Below are 17,166 nucleotides of genomic sequence, written 5' to 3' on the forward strand. Positions count from 1 at the left end.
TTGAATTGTTTAGAAAATGTTTACAAACATTTTTGTCAATAATTGTATTCCTAGGATGAATGTTGTATTTTATGAAAATAATTGTAGTTTATGATTTCTAACGAAGAATTTTATTAAAATTTTTTTAAATAATTGAACTTCCATAAAAAAATGTATTATCTGCGCAAATAATTGAACTATTTGCAAAGTCTTGTAAAGAATGTTGTCAAAAATTTTTAAAATAATAGAACTTTTAAAATAATTTTATTTAAATTTTTCGAAATAATTGAATTTCTTACAACTTTTTTTTCAATTCTCTCTATTGAAAAATTAAAAATACTTGAATTTGTGCGAAGAAATTTACAAAAAATTGGTAAGTAATTGAATTCCTCTTAAATTTTTATTACAATTTCGTTTAAATAGTAGAATTCTTTTGGAAAAATTTTTTAAGTCAGCAGATATTAAAAATAATTGAAATTTTGACGAGGATTTTAAAATATTTTTCAACATAATTGAATTTATGCGAAGAAGTTCATCACTTTTAAAAATAATTTAATTTTTGTAATTAGTTGTTCTTAAAATTTCTATTTAAATTCAAACAAAAAAGACACAAAAGTTCAGAATTTTCTTATAAATTCTAAAAATTTAATTTTTTCCAGTACTTTTAATAAAAATCCCTGACTTGTGGCAACCCTGTTTAAACAATATTTAAAAGTTACAAATATATCTGACAATTGTGAATTAATTAGCAACTTATCAGGAACCCATTTCTACATTTAAAGAAGTCACACTGAGGTAAGTATCAATGTAATTATTATTTTTTAAAAATATGCTTCCTTCTTTCTCAAATAGGATTAAGACTAATTTTCGATCACATTCATTATTGCATTAAATTTGATTCTCCTTTTTGATGGTACTATTTTTCTGAATTCTTCGACTATTATTTTTTCATAACCGTTTAATTGTACGAAATTATTTTCCTCGTGCAATAATGCATTTTGAAGAAGATCCTCCATCTGATTATTAGAAGCAGCCAATTTTTGAAATTCATCATCATAAACATCACGAGGCTTCTCCATTTCCAAATTATTAGCGTTTACTTCTACTTCGTCTGCTACTATAAAGTTTCAAAGGGAAATATTTTTTACAAGTTATTTTCAAAGAAGAACATTTTATTTAAGCTTACAATTATAGACTATTTAACAAAACAATTTTCTGAAATTCTTTGTGAATTCCCGATTTTTCTGAATCTCAAAAAATGTTATAAACAATTTTGCAAAAATTTATAAATCTATTTTTGAAAAACTTATATTTTTTTATTGTAAAATTTCAGCAAAATAACTTCTAATTTCCCTTATTGAAAGTTTTAAATGTTTTTTGTCAATAATTTATAATTTTTTAATAGAATAAATACCTACTTCTTTTTCACTGCGAATTATTATTTTTTTATTGTAAAAATAATCAAAACAATTTGTAATATATAAAGTAAACAAATAAATGCCATTCAATTAGATGAAAATTACTAATTTGATTGTTCTATTTAGATCTACCCATACTATTTAGAGATAATTAAACAGGGTGTCTAGCGATTCTTTAAAAAAAATTCAAGGACTTTTTAAGGTTTTCAAGGTCTAAAATATTTTTTTTCAAGGTCCATTTTAATGGTAGTAATTTTCAAAATATTTGTTATTTATAATCGAGTATAATAGAGTAAATCATATGTAAGGTGTAATCAATAGTTTCTACTAACTTATAATAGAGTAAGTTTTGTTTATTAGTTTTCCTCAATAAGTGTATTGCAAGTAAATTTTTACTAACTCTCTAAATTTGAATTAATAAAAATTATTACTAATTTCATTTATTGACTGACTTTTTGCTTTTGAATTATTAATTTTACTATTAAATAATCATTTATACTAATTTTTTAATGAAATTTACTAATTAAAAAGCAAAAATTCTGTCACTAATTCCAATTAGAAAACATTTTTACTAATTCAAATTTAGAGAGCAAGTTTTGTAGCTTGAATTTTTAGAAGTAACTGAAATAAAAAAAAATTCTCGTGAAAATTTCAATTATTTTTATAAAAAATAAAATTCTACTTGGAAATTTAATTATTTTCAAAAAATTCATTACAATATTTGACAATAATTTCAATTATTTAAAAAAAATTCATTACAATTCTCGAAAAAATTTTAATTGTTTTCAAAAAATTTCCCTTAATTCCATAATTTTCAACTTAATTTTAATTAAATTCTTAAACAAATTAAATTTTTTTAAAAAAAGGTTCGTAAAATTATTTACAAAAATTCAATCATTCTCATAAATAATAAAATTTTTCAGTAAAAATTAAATTATTTCTTAGTTTTAATAATTTCTCCGAAACAAATTCAACTATTTTTATAAATACTGAATAAGTTTTCAAAATTTACAATAAAAAAGAGTTTTAATAATTGAAATTTTGTAAAATTTAATTGAAAATAATTGATTTTTCCAAAGTGTTTTATAAAAATTTTTGAAAATCAACTTTTGAAGAATTTTAATTGCAAATTTTAAAAATCATTGATTTCTCAAAAATTTTTATGAAAAATCTTCAAATGTAAGTTGAAAAATATAATTTATTTAATTATATTAATAATAAGAATTATTTATTATTATTATTGAAAATAATATATAATTATTATATATAATTTATTGATAAAATAATAGAAATATATAAAATATCTATTTAAGAAACATCAATCAAAATTGTTTTTAAATACATAATTGAATTTTTTTTGGAATTTCTATTAAAATAATTTATATAAAAATTATTGAATTAATAAAGAAATTTTTTTTGAAAATAATTTAAAGTTTGTGAAGAATTTTTTTAAAAAAATTTTGTTTAATAATTAAATTCTTTCGGGGAATTTTATTAAAATAGTAGAATATTGAAAACCATCGAAATAAGAAAAATTTTTGAAAATAATTGAATTTCTGCAAAGAATTTAATTAATTTTTAAAATAATTGAATTTTTTTCATGAATATTTTTATTTATGAAAATAACTGTATTTTTAAATGTTTTATTTAACTTACAGTTGCTTATAACACATATACACGTGAATGCAAGGGAGTTTCGCACATAAACTCAAAATTATAAAGGTTAAGCCGGACGAGTAGATAAAATCGTAGTAAAAATATTAATAAAACGCTTAATTAATACTATGTTTTTTGACGCTAAGACATTCAGCCAATAATCACTCGAGGGAACATTATTACTACAATCGTTAATAAAAAGAGGAGCAAGTAAATGACTACACGCAGGGCATGAATTCAAAATATGAAACAAAGAATCATCTTCCAACTGACAAGCGGTACAAGTTACATTGAGGTGAAAGGAATATTTTTTCTTATTTAAAACAATTCTCGTGATATGACGATTTAAAAGTCTAATTTGTGCAAAAATTTTCTTATAAAAAATGGGTAATCTTAACTTTAAATAATTTTGAACACCGTGATGCAAGGAGAGCAGGGGGTAGATTTCAAGACTCTTCGACAGCTTAAGACATTCAAAATCGCGATTTTTCAAATAAAAGGAAAATTTTTCTAATATAAGTTTACTGTCTACTCTCGAAGAGGTTGGACCCAACCCGTTCCAAACGTCCAGAAGACCACAGGGCTCCAGAAAGTTAGACTTTAACTGAATCATCCAATTAAATTTATTTTCCGGATTACTCTTAGCTAATTTTATTAGCCTCATTAAGCATTTCTTGGGGTACCGAGAGTCTTCCATTGAAAGAATCTTGTTTAACCAAGAAAGAGTATTTTTAAGAATCAAATAAGCAAGATGCAAGGAACCCGTCTCAATTCTAACTGCATAATTGGGAGTACATATGGGGAGATTCAAAAGTTTCTTAAAGAAAGAGAGCTGCACAGTTTCAATCAGATCCAAAAAGTTTAAACCCCATATTTGAAAACCATAACTTAGAATACTTAAAGCCAAACTTTGAAACAGATTAGTGCACGTTGTCCAAGTTTCAGTTTTGACGGAATGAATGGTCCTCAGGACTGAGCCTACTGCGGTATTCGCCACGCTTATAGCCCTCCTTGCTGCGGGTTTAAAAGAACATGAATTATGAAATTTAACTCCCAAATAAACATAATCCTTGACAACCTCAATGTTACTTTCACCAAATTTAAAGAACTTAAACTTTTTAGCCTTTGAGTTACCTGATTTAGAAAAAATAACTATTTTAGTTTTTTCGGTGTTAACAGTCAATTCATTCAACTCACAGTATTTATAGAGTACATTTAGTTTCTTATTAAGTTCCAAGGGGGAATCAGCAAGCAAAACATAATCGTCAGCATACCCAGACATTTGAATTTCAGTTGAATTATCAACTGAGATTCCTCTACAGCCATGATTGATAAAATAATCTTCCATATCTGATATGAACAGTAAAAACTCAAGTGGACTAAGAACTTCTCCTTGGAGAACTCCACGCGTAACATTTGTCATTTGGGTTGAACCTTCGTGCGTCATAATACAAGTCCGTGCCTTCAAATAAAAATCTTTCATAATGTTGATCATTTTAGAACTAAGACCTAGAAAATATAATTTATTCCACAACAATTGATGAGAAACGGATGGGAAAGCCCCTTTAAAATCTATAAAAATAGCATAAACTACTGCCCTCGGGTGAGACAAATGAATTTGTAAAATAGACATAAGGTTAAATAGATTATCGCGGCAACTTCTACCCTTTCTAAAACCTGCCTGAGATTCTGGAATAAGATTTAAGGACTCAACCCAAGAAATAAGTCGATCATTTATAACCTGGGTAAAAATTTTGGCTATACAATTTATCAAAGTTATTGGCCTGTAGTTCTCTGGAATTGAAGAGTCTCCTTTCTTAAGAAGCATAAAAGTAGTTAGGTTGCCCCAGTCTTTTGGAACTCTTTCACATTCCAAAATTTTATTAAACAGGTGATTCAAATATAGGATCCAATTCTGAGGCAGGTTCTTAAAGAAACTATAATCAACCCCATCCAAACCAGGGGCTTTCCCATTCTTACATTTAGCCAAACTCAAAACAACTTCATCAAATGTTATTGATTCATCAAGTTGTGGAATTGAACGTCTCAATATAATTGTCTCTGTAACTGACTTAGGCTGTGGGTAACAATTTTGTAAAAAACGTTGCCAAGTGTCAATGTTTACAATTGATCGTTGGGTAGTATGAGTCCTAGAGCTGTTAATAATTCTCCAAAACTCCGAGGGATTCTTGCAGTGACTCACAGCCTCAATACGATGTAAATCATAGTCTCTCTTCTTCCTTTTAAGAGTTTTCAACAAATTGTATTTTTCTTTATAATAAATTTTTCTCGAAGAATCAAAAAAACCATTTAATTTACACATCTTAAAAGCCTCCGAGACACGTTTTTTCATTAATTTGCACTCAACATCAAACCATGGTTTAAACCTAATACCTTTTCTAGAAAAAGGTTTCTTTGACATATTTAAGTTCAATGCAACCTCTCGTATCGTACTTATGATTGTTAGGTTCAAATTGTCTATATCAAGATTCACATTAGCCACCGCATCTTTCCAAGCCATCGTTGAAAAGTACAAATCTGTATTTTTTGAGTTAAAACGCAGTTTCTGAATATAATTAAATTTCGGCTAAGAATTTTTATAGTTAAGATAATTAAAATATTGACGAGAATTCAACTTAAAACATCAAGGAAATAAATCTCATTTTTAAGAATTTTAATTTTTCAAGGTTTTGTCCTAAAATTCAAGGCGTTTTCAAGGTTTTCAAGAAGCAAAAAAAATTCAATGATATTTTTAAAGGTTTTCAAGGTAGCTGGACAACCTGTTAAACATCCCTTTAAATCATAAATCCTAAAAAATAAGAAATTAATAAATAAAATTAATACTAATTTTTAAACCCCCAATTTTTTTTGTAAATTTCTATAGTTTTGAGTCAGAAGTTGTTTAATTTTTGTATAGTATTATATTTAGTTTTGAAAAAGGAAATATAAGTTACCTTCATCATTATTCTTATTAAACTCTAAACCATCAAATTCTCCTTCTTGTTCTTCTGCAAATGCATTGTTGGATGATTTAATTTTCATATTTCATTTTTTAGCAATAAAGAAATGTATCAAGTTTGTTAATTAAACAATTAACAAATAATTATAAATAAATAAATATAAATTATAAATAAAAAATAATTAATTAAATTTCGTATTTAACGCAATTTTCACTAAAAAAATTTCTTGATTTGAATTCCTATTAAAATCAATTTTAAAGACATTATTAGAAACAATATTTGGTTTTTTAATTAATTAGTATAAATATAAATTATTAAATTAAAAATAAAATTCTATAGAAATAATTGAATAAGAGATATAGAAATCTACTTCAATGAAAATTTTGGTTTTCTCGGGAATTATTATTAAAAATGTTAATCTATATTAAAAATTTGTTTGTTTTTCTAACTGCATTGACTTCTAATAACTTTTTTAAAGAATAAATTATCAGACATTTACTTTTTTCTCAACTTGTAGCGATTCTGATAGAAAAAATAAACATAACCTATAATGTTCCCCTTTTTGTAAAAATACGTTTTCAAAGTTCTATAGCTTAAAATATATACAAGTATATTTTTATAGCTTGCATATACATACAGTTAAAACAATTAAAATAACATTCTATCATTTATTTGTGCAATACATTTATAAAATTGGCTAGATATGCATTCGTGTGATGTTTCATTTCTTCGCCAACAAAACTTTTATAATACAGTAATGAACTTTTAAAACTTACCACTTTCTTCTTCATCGCAAATAGAAGCATATTTTTCGGCAATTTCATCCCAAACTTTTTGTTTTTTTACATTATTTCTATAATCATCGAGCTTTTTGTTATATAGAATAGGGATTTCTCGACTAAGGCCATAAGTACTATATTTCTATCCATACTAGGAAACTCTTCATCCATCATTGTAATGAATTAAATTTATATCAACTGAAAAAGCTTCCAAGTAAAATGAATTTAATAATGTAAATAACTAGTGTTAATAATTATCGAAGAAATGTTACACTCATTCATAGATTGTGTCAGTACGAATTCTTAGGTTGAAAGGCAAAGTGGCATTCACACTGCGTATGCATCGAATAAAGGCGCACTCACAGCTAGTAGGCAGCAATACAAATTTGAATTTACTGTCTCTTTCACTCTAATTGACTTTCTCTCTTACTCCAATTACTGCCTGCGCAGGCAGGCAGAGCTGTGAGTGCTCCATAACTATTCCTTATTGGTTTTCAACATTTTGTCCAATTTGAAGAATGGTGTTGAAAATTATCTATTTATAACTATATATAGTCTAACCTTTCATTGAACATTTTTGTTTACTTTTTGATCAATAGAACAGCTTTTGCAACCCGATCCAATTTTTCTTATTGTCATTTTTTAAGTTATGTAAACTTTATTTTTGTGTAAAATTGTTATTCGTATAGTGTAACATGGACATAGTTCCTGCTTTACATACTTCTTTGACTCTTTTAAGAATATTAAGAAAATATATTGAATTAAAAAAAAAGAAGAAACATTTGCGCAGATGGTGGGTAAAACCACATATTAAAGTAAATGTGCGAAATAAGTATGGCGCATTCACAACTCTTTTTGCGTATTTCAAGTCTCAGGATCATGAAGAATTCCATAAAGTGTATCGAATGACTGTTAAACAGTTTGATGAATTATATGAAATGATTAAATCCAGTATTAAAAAATCGGACTTTCTTCGAGAACCTATAGATCCTGAATTAAAATTGGCAGTTACTTTACAGTAACTATTTTTAAGTACTTTTTATTATTTTGTTAGCATTCTTTAAAATTACGTTTCAATTTATTATTTTAATGGAAACTTAAATAAAAACACGACAATAATATTTTAATATATTACAGGCTTGGAAACTCATCTACTAAAATCTACTATTTACTATTTTTGCTTTCTCGTGAGGAAGCTTTGTAGTCGTTTAATTTAAAAAAGTTTTAAAAATCCTTTTAACAAATTTCCTTCTATATGGGACTATGTTATATAAGACCCTGAACAATTGTCCGGATGTATGTGTGTGTGTGTGTGTGTGTGTCCTTCCTTTTGCGAACACTATAACTCGAAGAGGTTTTAACGAATTTGTCTAAAATTTACCAGGTATATTTATCATAAGAATATCTCAAAATGGATGGACTTTAAAAAATTCTCAGAAAATTTTTTTTTTACTTTTATATAAAAAAATTTTTTTAGTTGGTTATTTAAGTTAATATATAATAAAATCTTATTCTTTGCATCAAGACGAATCGATTATAGAAATTATAGAATTAATTACAATTAAAGTTGAAAAATTCACTTTTTTACTAAAAATTTGTGAATCATGCTTCCTCCACGAGGAAGCAAATTTTTTGCTTATCGTACAGAGGAAGTAAAATGTTCATGTAATGAACATCTCGATTTACAACTTGTTTTACATTATGATATTACTTTGGTTCGAAAGAAATAAATTATTTTAAGTTTAATTTAATTTTTGCAATATAATTCAATTCTTCTAGATTATAATAAAATTCTTTCAAAGAATTAAATTACAGTAAATTAAATTACAGTAGAGACTCCATTATCCGGACAAATTTAAAATTAAAATTCTTTTTTTAATATAAAGTTTATAAGGTCTCAAGCCGTTAATTAACTTCTATTTTAAATTTATTTACACGAAATGATGCGTTTTAAAGTGTTCTAATTATTTTAAGAAAATGTTTATGTAAATATTTTGAAATATTTCTAACTAAATATTTAGTAATGTTGACTTTAAAAGTTTTAGTTAGTTTCAGTCTTATTTTAATACATATGTAAATAAATACATAAAATTATGAATCAAAAATTTGTTTAATTCGTACTTTACTCGATTATCCGGACAAGTGCCTGCATCCATTAGTCCGGATAATGGAGTCTCTACTGTATTTACATAAAGAATTTTTCGAAAGAATACAATTATTTTTAAAAAAATTGTAATAAAATCGTTCTCAAGAATTATCAATTATGTTCATAAATAATAAATTCTTTTGAGGAATTAAATTGTTTTCAAATAAAAAGGCACACAGATATTTAATAATTATTATCAACAATTTTAATAGAATTCTTTGTAAAATTTAAATATTTTCAATAACTTTTCTCAATTCAATGATTTTTAATAGTAACTATCTTCATAAGATTTCCAAACAGAATTCAATTATTTAAAAAATTCTGTGTAAAAATTTTATTCTTAAGAATTTAATTTTATTAATGAATAATAAAAATTTTGCAGGAATTTAATTATTTAAATTAGAATTTGCATGAATTTAGTTCAAAGAAATCTATTATTTAAAATTTTTTATGAAATTCTTCGAAAAAGTTAAATAATTTTTATAAATACTTAAAGTCGTCGCAGTAATTCAATTTATTAGGGGGATAAGAAGAAAGTAAAGTTTTGATAAAAATGAGAACAAAATCAGCAAAATAAAATTTGGAATGGAATTTTTGTCAGTTTTGCGAAGTATCTAAAACGAGTTTTTTTGGTCGTTAAGTTTAATTTTGTGATGGCTACTTTTTAATACTTTTTAAAATTACTTATCTAGTGCAAAGTCTGATATTATTTAGTTGAATGTAGATGAAGTACTGGTGAATTAAGATTATTTAAAGTTTATTAAACCTATTAACATACACTTAAAAAAGTATTGTACATTTACAAATATATTTCAGTTATAAAAAATTCTTTTTTTGTAGTTTTTTAGCACATGGTGACAGTGTTTCTACGCTATCAAAAATGTACTTCATAGGACTGTCTACACTATACGAAATTATAAGTGAAGTATGTGAACAAGTATGGAATATTTTGTCACCAATATATCTGCCAGAAAGGCAAATTGCAGATTGGATTGAAATAGGAGAAAGGTATGAAAATCGTTGGCATTTTCCTAATTGTCTGGGGGCACTAGATGGAAAACATATAAGAATTAGTAAACCCCCACGATCAGGTTCAGCCTTTTTCAACTACAAGAAGTATTACAGCTTCGTATTGATGGCAATCTGTGATCCAGAATATCGTTTTACTTGGATTGACATAGGGGACTATGGTAATTACTTGTTTCGTCAAAAAATTTTTTTTTATTAAAATGTGTAATCAGGTTTGACATATATTAGAAAATTCTGGAAAAAGTAAGAAAAAGTGAAAATGTTCAGAAAAATCTGAAAAAGTAAGAAAATATTTAGAAAAGTATAGAAAAAATATTAAACTTGTACAATTCCAAAGAAAATTTTCGTTTTCAATGTCAATTAACCTTTAAAAATATTTTTAAAAAAACATTAAATTTTTGAAGAAATATTATATTCTTTTTGAATTTTTTTCATTTACTTAAAAGATTGAAATCACCATGATATTTAATGCAAAACTGTTTACTAGTTATAAATAGCAAACTTAACAAATTTTCTATTTCTGGCTGAAGTTTTTTAAAGTAATAAAATTTTTGGAGTTAAATTGATTACTTCTCTATTGGCTATTTGTCCCACTAAAAGGACCAGAAGCCATTTAATCAAAAGAAATAAAGAGAAAGATTAAATTTATGACTTCGAAATTATTTGAAGAATAATTCTATGCAGACATTTAAAAAAAATAGAATTTTCGAAGAGTTGGGGAGCAAGTCAAAAAATGGAGACAAACATCCTAAGTATAATGTTTTAAGGACTACACAAAAATCGACCTATCTCTATTCAATTTGAAAAAATTTATTAATTTATTATCAATTTACAATTCTAAATTTTTCATTTAATAGACTTTTAGCGTAACTAAGATGACTTTTGATTTTTATATTTTCTGTAAGAAAACATTATTAAAATATTTAAATCACTTAATTGTGACAAATATCTATCATATAACAAGATTTCTTTATATCTTTATTTGTCAAAATAAAGATCATTTGTAATTGCTTTTTAATACGTGAGACATAATAGTTATACATAAACAGTTACTTTTTTAAAAGTATATAATTTTTAAAAAAAACCTTTTTTCATTTTTGAACTTTGAATTTTGAGAAAGCTGTAATTATTAAATAAATAAGTGGATAATGTAGGTCTCTAAATTCCTATATTAGTCTCGTTTAATTAAAAACAAATTGTTTCAAATATAAAAACATTTTTATAAAAAGTTAATTTTTACAAAATTTGTTTCAAAATTAATTGTAGTGGGAAAAGTCATCTATTTCTTATTCGCGACATAGGAAAATATGAATTTATCAAGATTTGAAAACTTGCTACTCAATTACGTTTATATTTTTTATAATTATTTGAATTTATTTGGATTAAGGGCATTCAAATCCTGCAAACATAAATTATTAATATTTCTATTTTTTTTAAATACAAAATAAATGTTGATATAATTACGGGAAATTATATTATATTACACTATACTATATTTAAAGAAAAAATATTGCAGGATCTTTGAATGATGCAAGTGTGTTCAATGCTTCGGGATTTGGTCAAGAATTAGAAGCAGGAAGATATCCTCTTCCTGAAGGAAAACCTTTATCAGGAATGAATGAACAAATTCCGTATTTCTTCATCGGAAATGAAGCATTCGGTTTACGATCATATTTAATGCGACCATACTCGAAGCGATATTTAAAATACGATGATCAAAAATTATTTAATTATCGGTAAGTTCTATTTAAGTTAAAACATTTCTAAAATATTTTTAAATAACAACTTTTACAGTCTGTCCCATGCTCGAACGATAATTGAAGATACTTTCGGCATACTTGTAACCGTTTGGCGAATTCTTCAAACAACACTAAGCTTCAAGTTACGAACTTCAATTCTGATTGTGAAATGCTTGTTGTGTTTGCACAATTTTCTATTGTCGAAGGAATCGCAAGAGCCGGAAGAAAATAGGAAGTATGCCACTGAAAAGTTGATGCAAAAAATTAGAGAAAATTACAAAAGCAATAAAAGTAGTAATGAAGATTTTGGAAGAAAAGAAGACGTAGAAGACGTAGATGATGATGATGATGAAGAATATGTAGTAGGAGGAAATGACGATGATGATAATGATAAAGGGAACCGACAAGAAAGAATTAAAATCCCAAGAAAAGTTTGTTCAGAAAGTCAAAAAATAAGGAACATACTATGTGCATATTTTGCAAAACAAAATAATTTGATGTAATGAGATGATTTTTGCAAGTACATTGCAATACAATGTTATTTAACAAGGAAAATATTTATCATCGCAGATCATTATGCATGTTGAAAAAATATTTTGATAAAACATCTTTAAGTTATAAATATTAACTTAATCAAGTAACGAATTTTAATACTGTTCATCATATAATATTGTCCGATTGAAGTTTCTTCAATATCTTAATATTACAATTAATATAATTTAAAAGTAGTGTAACATTTAAAGGTTTTTGATAAACATTTTTATAATTTATATACTTTGAAAACAAAAAAAATTTTAAAACAAGTTAAAGAAAAACTTAGTTACAAATGTAAATTAATAAGGAATCCCAGCATCATGCATAACACATTCCATTTGCTCCATTACATATCCGAAGGCCTGTTTCTTCATTGATTTAGGGATTTTTCTAAATAGATTAATCATCTCCTCTTCATAACCATCTTTGAATGTGGGCTGTGATACACTGCTCACTGCAGATTGACTCTGAACATTATGATTATTTAACAGTAAATTTTGTTTTTTGGCGTAGTAATTAGTAGCCACTTTCGTAAATTTTTCAAATGTATTGACAGCCTCTTCAAATTTCAATTCACATTGATCAATGCTACGTTTATTTCTTCTCGCAAAATTATCTTGAGGAGGATGGATATCTGTGCATAAATAAATATATAAAAAAGATATTATTTCTTAAGTTGCATGAGATTTTTAAAATTTAAATTTAGAAAAATTAGAATTCGATATTTCAAGAAATGTGATTATTATTAATATAATAATTAATGCGACTCAGTTATTGAATTATGAAATATTTATTATTGAAACGAACCTCTTTCAATATTTCCTGTTCTAAGGTGCCCTTCTTGGTTTTGATAGTTTCGAGTAACAATGTTATTAAAGTCTGTAGATTTTTTTGATGGCAAATTTGTAGTTACAATTTGCACTTTTCGTTTTACTGGTAATTTAGCTAAAATAGAAGTTGTTGAAGTTTCAGCTTTTTGAGTTTCCTTTTCCTTAAATTTATCCAATTCTATTCGATCTAAAAGTACTTGCACTTCTCGAATTTTGATACTTGATTTCTTTTTTTTCGATTCATTGTTACTACTATCTAAATGTTGTTGCTGATCCTGCTGGTTTTCATGTGAATTTTCACTGTTAATTAACTTCTGGGAAACAAAAGTATTATTATTAGTTGGAACAGTATTATCGTGATGTTTCTGCAGTTTTTCCTGTAATTGATGATCGTCGCAATGGTTTTGGGCAATTCGTTTTTTATCATTATCTGAAACAATAAGTATGTATACAAGTATAGAATAAAAATTAATGTAAACATTATTAAACTTTAACAACTGAATTGTAATGAAGTTGCTCATAGTCATTCCAACTAACAATTGAAATAATCCATTGCATTTACTTTATATTACATGTATTACTATTATTTAGTAATTATACCTTTGATGAATTCTTCCATTTTTCCACCATTGATATCTCCATCTTCATAAGGAAGAGTATTATTTCCATTATCAAGAACGGAAGTTATTGTTTGTTCTGAAAAAGAATACATATTCTTATAACTGAATAAAACTTGAAAAAACATTAGAAAATATTTAACTTCGCTAGAAAAGCGATTTAATATTACATTTACCTGAATTCTGTTTTAATTCTGTCTTTAATTCATGAAAAAGTTCTCGACTTGAAACAGCAGGAGGATCAGCTAGGGATTGTGTAGAAATTACAGTATTATATGAAGAACAACTTGAGATATTACTTGAATCTTCATTGCTTTTAATCGGTCGCTTAACACCACTAAAAAGTAATTGATTATGCAAATAGAATAATATTGTTCTTTTATTTGATTTCATAATCGAAAATAACAAGACTAAAAGAAAATAATTTCTTCATTCAAGAAAACTTGTATTACAACTGACTGTTCATTTTTAATTCATCTTTTCTTATATTCTATACTTTAAGAAAATGTTTTATTAACAAAATAGAAAATTCAATTTATTTTATATACGATAATTTAAAAGTAGAAGTAATAAAGATCAGAATAAAAATATATGAGTAAATTAGACTATAAATCAAACTAAAAAGGAGTTAGAAATAACAGTAAAAATTGTTAGAGATCATGAAGGACATGAAATCTATGCGAAAGGTATGGGGTTTTTAAATTCTTTTGTAAATCTACTATTTGAACGGCCATGATTTGTAAACTTTAAGCTGTAAACGATTTGAAAATTTTATCCATAAGTATGCATAAAAAAATTACATTTGTAAATGAACGAAAAATAAGGAATATAACTAGAAAAAGTTTTTGAGAAAAGTATACCGAATCTGGAATTTTTTAATATATTTTTTTAAATCCACCAAATTTTATCCTTTATATATAATATAACAATGAAATTCATGTATACCTTTTGTTTTTGTCAACATGGCCAATATGTGGTTGCAAAAAGAATAGTTGTTTTTTATATTTATAATTGATATTCTTTCTATCAGCTCGGACAAATCCATCCCTGATACTGGTCCGTTTCGTTTGAATTTCATCGACTGTACAAGTTATACATATTTTTTAGAATATTATTGCTATAGTTTAACAAACAGTATGACGAAGTAAAAGTCTTGATACTTACCAGTAATTGTATTATAACCCATTTCTTTCATAATTTCACAAATTTCATTCCATGCCTCATTCTTTGATTGAAAATTTCGACTGTATTTTTTATCAAACAAACAGACTTTCTTCGCAACATTTTCTATTAAAGATAAAATTTTATGATCTTCACTTCCTGGTACAGGAGATTCCATTTTCAAAATAATTAAATTTAATATTATATTATGGAAATAATAAAATAATGTAAAAGATTTTCAATATTAAATAATTGAATTAGTAACTTAAAAGATTTGATAAGACTAAAAACAAAAACAAATGTGAAGTTAGATTCGAAACACCACTCATTTAATGTACTGCTGCCAACATGAGGTAAATTTTGTTTCACTTTTTTAAAAACTGCCATTGCTCCATTTAAAGAGAAAATAAGTATATTATATAAGTATTATATATTAATAATAAAAAAAATAATAATAGTAATAATAATAATAACAACAATAGTTATACTAATTGTGCAATTGTTGTTCAAAGAAAGGTTAAATTATATAGTTATAACTAGATAATTTTCAACTACATTTTTCATATTGGACAAATTGTTGAAAGCGAATAAGGAATAGTTATTCGATGTATGCGCAGTGGGAATGCGACTTTACCATTTAACCTAAGAATTCGTACTGACACAATCTGCGTGAATGAGTGTAACATTTCTTCGATAATTATTTACACTAGTTATTTCCATTAATAGATTCATTTTACTTGAAAGCTTTTTCAGTTGACATAAATTTCAAAAAATTACAATGATGAATGAAGAGTTTCCTGTTGTGGATAAAAATTTAATACTTATGGCCTTAGTCGAGAAATCTCCCGTGCTATATAACAAAAAGCTCGATGATTATAGAAATAATGTAAAAAAACAAAAAGTTTGGGAAGAAATTGCCGAAAAGTATGCTTCTATTTTCCATGAAGAAGAAAGTGGTAAGTTTCAAAGGTTCATTACTGTATTATTATAAAAGTTTTATTGGCGAAGAAATCAAACATCACATGAATGCATATCTAGCCAATTTTATAAATATATTGCACAAATAAATAACAGAATGACATTTTTATTGTTTTAACTGTATGTATATGCAAGCTATAAAATTATAATTGTATATATTTTAGACTATAGAACTTTGAAAACGTATTTTTACAAAAAGTCGAATATTGTAGGTTATGTTTATTTTTTTCTATCGGAATCGCTATAAGTTGAGAAAAAAGTAAATGTCTGATAAATTATTCTTTAAGAAAGTCATTAATAGTTAATGCAGTTCAAATAAACAAACACTTTCTTAATATAAATTAATATTTATAATAATTTAAATAAAATTGTAAAACTCATTTTTGTGTCAATCTTCTAAATGTGCATTTGATATGTATAATTCATTGCGTGTACCTATATATATAATAAAATATTTTTGGAAATTAATTTACAAATTTTCTTTATAGTTGATGTTTTAAAGCAAAGGTGGACCTCACTCAAAAAACAATTTATAAAGGAACAAAAAAAAAAGGAATAAATATGTTACGACTGGATTAGGAGCTGCAAATAACGATGCGACTATATGGAAATTTTATTCGGGCATGTCTTTTCTCGAACTTCATGTCTAAGAATAATGAATATAATTGAAAATGAGCCTTAATCCTATTTAAAAAATGATGAAAGCATATTTTAAATAATAAAAAATTATATTATTGTTTTTTTAATTAAGCTTACTGGCCATTTATAATTATAATTTCTAAAGTTTAGTTTGCTAATTGTAATAAAATAAAAATATTGATACTTACCTCAGTGTGACTTCTTTTAATGTAGAAATGGGTTCCTGATAAGTTGCTAATTAATTTACAATTGTCAGATATATTTGTAACTTTTAAATATTGTTTAAACAGGGTTGCCACAAGTCAGAGAATTCAGGGAAAAGTCAGGGATTTTTATTAAAAGTACTGGAAAAAATTAAATTTTTAGAATTTATAAGAAAATTCTGAACTTTTGTGTCTTTTTTGTTTGAATTTAAATAGAAATTTTAAGAACAACTAATTACAAAAATTAAATTATTTTTAAAAGTGATGAACTTCTTCGCATAAATTCAATTAAATTGAAAAATATTTTAAAATCCTCGTCAAAATTTCAATTATTTTTAATATCTGCTGACTTAAAAAATTTTTCCAAAAGAATTCTACTATTTAAACGAAATTGTAATAAAAATTTAAGAGGAATTCAATTACTTACCAATTTTTTGTAAATTTCTTCGCACAAATTCAAGTATTTTTAATTTTTCAATAGAGAGAATTGAAAAAAAA

The 17,166-nt window shown here is 25.3% G+C and overlaps 2 protein-coding genes across 2 annotated transcripts in view; both read left to right on the forward strand.

The window, feature by feature from the left end:
- Positions 1-17,166, forward strand: part of LOC122504709 (microtubule-associated protein futsch) — a 333,942-nt gene that overhangs the window by 191,603 nt on the left and 125,173 nt on the right. The window lies entirely within an intron of this gene.
- LOC122504706 (protein ALP1-like) lies at positions 9,553-12,897 on the forward strand. Its single transcript, XM_043615913.1, has 4 exons — positions 9,553-9,673; positions 9,779-10,128; positions 11,484-11,703; positions 11,762-12,897. Exons 1-4 carry the CDS (start codon positions 9,663-9,665, stop codon positions 12,207-12,209), a joined length of 1,029 nt encoding a protein of 342 aa, XP_043471848.1. The 5' UTR covers positions 9,553-9,662; the 3' UTR covers positions 12,210-12,897.

The sequence above is a fragment of the Leptopilina heterotoma genome, unplaced genomic scaffold (assembly GCF_015476425.1).
Source record: "Leptopilina heterotoma isolate Lh14 unplaced genomic scaffold, ASM1547642v1 Lhet_311, whole genome shotgun sequence".
NCBI lineage: Eukaryota > Metazoa > Arthropoda > Insecta > Hymenoptera > Figitidae > Leptopilina > Leptopilina heterotoma.

Bases quoted from the DNA above. Each gene is read 5' to 3' on its own strand.
- LOC122504706 (XM_043615913.1), top strand. The intron at 10,129-11,483 runs GTAATTACTTGT...AAAATATTGCAG, and splicing joins GATTGACATAGGGGACTATG to GATCTTTGAATGATGCAAGT. The intron at 11,704-11,761 runs GTAAGTTCTATT...CAACTTTTACAG, and splicing joins CAAAAATTATTTAATTATCG to TCTGTCCCATGCTCGAACGA.